General features: G+C 40.5%; 1 protein-coding gene across 1 annotated transcript; it reads left to right on the forward strand.

The window, feature by feature from the left end:
* Positions 1 to 926: 926 nt before the first annotated feature.
* LOC121963469 (ubiquitin) lies at positions 927 to 1,970 on the forward strand (the record flags this gene model as incomplete). The annotated part of the gene is made up of 2 exons (XM_042513752.1): positions 927 to 1,025; positions 1,713 to 1,970. A coding segment is annotated over exon 2 (250 nt), but the record flags the coding sequence as incomplete, so codon positions are not given.
* Positions 1,971 to 1,974: the final 4 nt, after the last annotated feature.

Raw genomic sequence — 1,974 nt, forward strand, 5'->3', positions numbered from 1 at the left:
GCAAACCAAATATGGCCTCTGTCATCTGGCTATCAAACACTTCTTGTTTCAGTATGTAGGTCACGACCACACAGCCTGAGGTAAAAGCTACACAACCAGCATCAGCAAATTCTGCCTATTAAATTACACATTTTGCAGTGCATGTTTAAACTGGCTACAAAACAAGAACATATTCTTTATTTAGCTTTTGTGTAATATGAAAACTAATGTTAGATGCAAGTAAAAGTGAAATAAGGTGGGTAAAAGGAGGTCAGTAAGCAGTATTATCTTCCTGTTCTACCTCTAAGACTTCACCCTGCTGTCACAGCAGCTGTTAGCACATGTTTACCGAGCACGTTTCCATCTGTTAGCGACACGTTTAATGGAGATCAACGGTATTACTGTCTGCACACGACCTGACTGCGTGTCACAGAAATGCACAGTCATTCAGTAGACTTCATACCTCGTGTCATAAAGTAAAAATGGGTGAAAGTCCTTACATAACCTTATAATTACCTGGAATTACACCACGCGTTGTCTAATTAGGTCTTCAATAGGTGTGTGCGATTATTCAATAGTCATAAATGTAAGTTATTAAACGTTACTCACCGTCACGTAGCAGCCAATCACCGGCCAAACAAACAACCGTGTCAGCCAATCAGAAGCTCGGAGACGGTTTCTGTTGCTACGCTGCTTCTGGCAAATTCTAGAACCGGATCCGTGGTTCGCAGAGATATCACTCCGCAAGCGAAGAAAAAGTCGAAATATCGCTTTCAGTAATACATATTTATGTTTGTATATTTATGAGTAAACGTATTTCTATTGGTTCAGATAATACTTAGAGAAAAATAAGTGCTTTTTTGTAATCGTGCGCTTCGGGGTAGGGGGACTACTTCCAAATACGGAGGGATATCAAACTATGACGTATGCAGACGCCGGTATATATAACAGTGTTTGTCCTCACTGCGGAATAGACCCACAGCAGAAGGCGACAACACAAGATACTGTGCAGGTTATATACTCGACATAAACTGCGTTTTTTCAAAGTAAGTACGCATTTTACCCTCTTTTCTATCGCTGTATTGTCATTTTACAAAGATTTAGTCACTCAGTTGGTATTTTGGTCTCGTGTTTTCGTGTTAAAAAGAGAAGCAGCTGTACAGTTTCGCTTAGAAGATGATTTTAGCTCACGTTAACAATGCCTCAATGTGTCTCAAATTACTGTTAAATCTTAAAAACTAAGATGGAAACAGTATAGATATATTATTTCTTGATTCATTTTAGGTTTCTTTGGGGTTTCATCGTCAATCGGGTCGTCGTCGATTTCACGGTTGGCTAATGTTAGCCTTAGCAATGACTCGACATTTCCAGTATCGTCCATTAACGTTAGCTGAACAAAAGGAAGGTCAATAAGATCCCAAAATGGCGCTCGGGCTGGAATGGCTGCTTAGCTGCCGATATTTTGTTATTCATATCAGCAGTCATATTTTCTTGTTATAACAAAGGTATTTTCATTTGTGAAATTTTAGTCTTTTGTGAGATTATAACATAATGTTGAGGTAACCACATCTGTAACCCCTATGTCTAATCTTTATAAAGCGTTCTAGCAGATATTTTTATTAATAATCATGATTGTAACTCTGATGTGAGTGTCAGGGTGTTGGTACATAAGCTGTTTTACTAATTTTCATTGTAGTCTAAACCCTTTTTTGATGTATTTTACTTTTACGTAGGTGCAAACATGCAGATTTTTGTGAAGACACTCACTGGAAAGACCATCACCCTTGAGGTGGAGCCGAGCGACACCATCGAGAACGTCAAGGCCAAAATCCAGGACAAGGAAGGCATTCCCCCTGACCAGCAGAGGTTGATCTTTGCCGGCAAGCAGCTTGAAGACGGCCGCACCCTCTCTGACTACAACATCCAGAAGGAGTCCACCCTCCACCTTGTCCTGCGTCTCCGTGGAGGCATGCAGATCTTCGTCAAGACCCTCAC

Source organism: Plectropomus leopardus, unplaced genomic scaffold (assembly GCF_008729295.1).
Source record: "Plectropomus leopardus isolate mb unplaced genomic scaffold, YSFRI_Pleo_2.0 unplaced_scaffold11374, whole genome shotgun sequence".
NCBI classification, from domain to species: Eukaryota; Metazoa; Chordata; class Actinopteri; order Perciformes; family Serranidae; genus Plectropomus; species Plectropomus leopardus.